This window comes from Cynoglossus semilaevis, unplaced genomic scaffold, assembly GCF_000523025.1.
Source record: "Cynoglossus semilaevis isolate Cse_v1.0 unplaced genomic scaffold, Cse_v1.0 C18780915, whole genome shotgun sequence".
Classification (NCBI taxonomy): Eukaryota; Metazoa; Chordata; class Actinopteri; order Pleuronectiformes; family Cynoglossidae; genus Cynoglossus; species Cynoglossus semilaevis.
Genome location: NW_007594711.1, coordinates 1 through 469, shown reverse-complemented (window position 1 = coordinate 469; position 469 = coordinate 1). Strand labels below are relative to the sequence as shown.

The 469-nt window shown below is 67.8% G+C and overlaps 1 protein-coding gene across 1 annotated transcript; it reads right to left on the bottom strand.

Moving 5' to 3' along the window:
- Positions 1–4: 4 nt before the first annotated feature.
- On the bottom strand, positions 5–466 carry LOC112486727 (transmembrane protein 132C-like; the record flags this gene model as incomplete). Its single annotated transcript, XM_025054046.1, has 1 exon — positions 5–466. A coding segment is annotated over one exon (462 nt), but the record flags the coding sequence as incomplete, so codon positions are not given.
- Positions 467–469: the final 3 nt, after the last annotated feature.

Below are 469 nucleotides of genomic sequence, written 5' to 3'. Positions count from 1 at the left end.
CGGTCCTCATGTCCTCCGTCCCCGTGTCCCCCGGGTTGCCGGTTCTACCGCTGCTGGGAATGTCCAGGATTTTCCCGACTCCTCCCAGGGATCCGCTCGTCCCCGGCGTCCTGACGATGGTCGTGGTCGAAGTCGAAGTCGTGGTCGTGTTGTTTCCGTAGTAACCGCTCTCGTCCTCCCCGACGACGGCGTCCCCGGCGTCGTCCCCGTCCGATCCCGACCGTTGGAATTCCACCCTCAGACCGCCGTTGCCGACGGCGACGGTTGTCCTCCGTTTGGACTTCTGGCAGGCTTCGCAGATGGACATCTCCAGTCTGACGACAGCGCCCCCTCCCTCGCCTTCCGCCGCCGCCGCCACCACCGGGGGGCTCCCCCGCACCGCGAGCACCGCCGGGTCGGAGGACGTCCCCGTCAGTCTGTAGGAGGCGGGATCGTAGACGTCCAGCGGCGTCTGGCTGCCGTCGCTGAA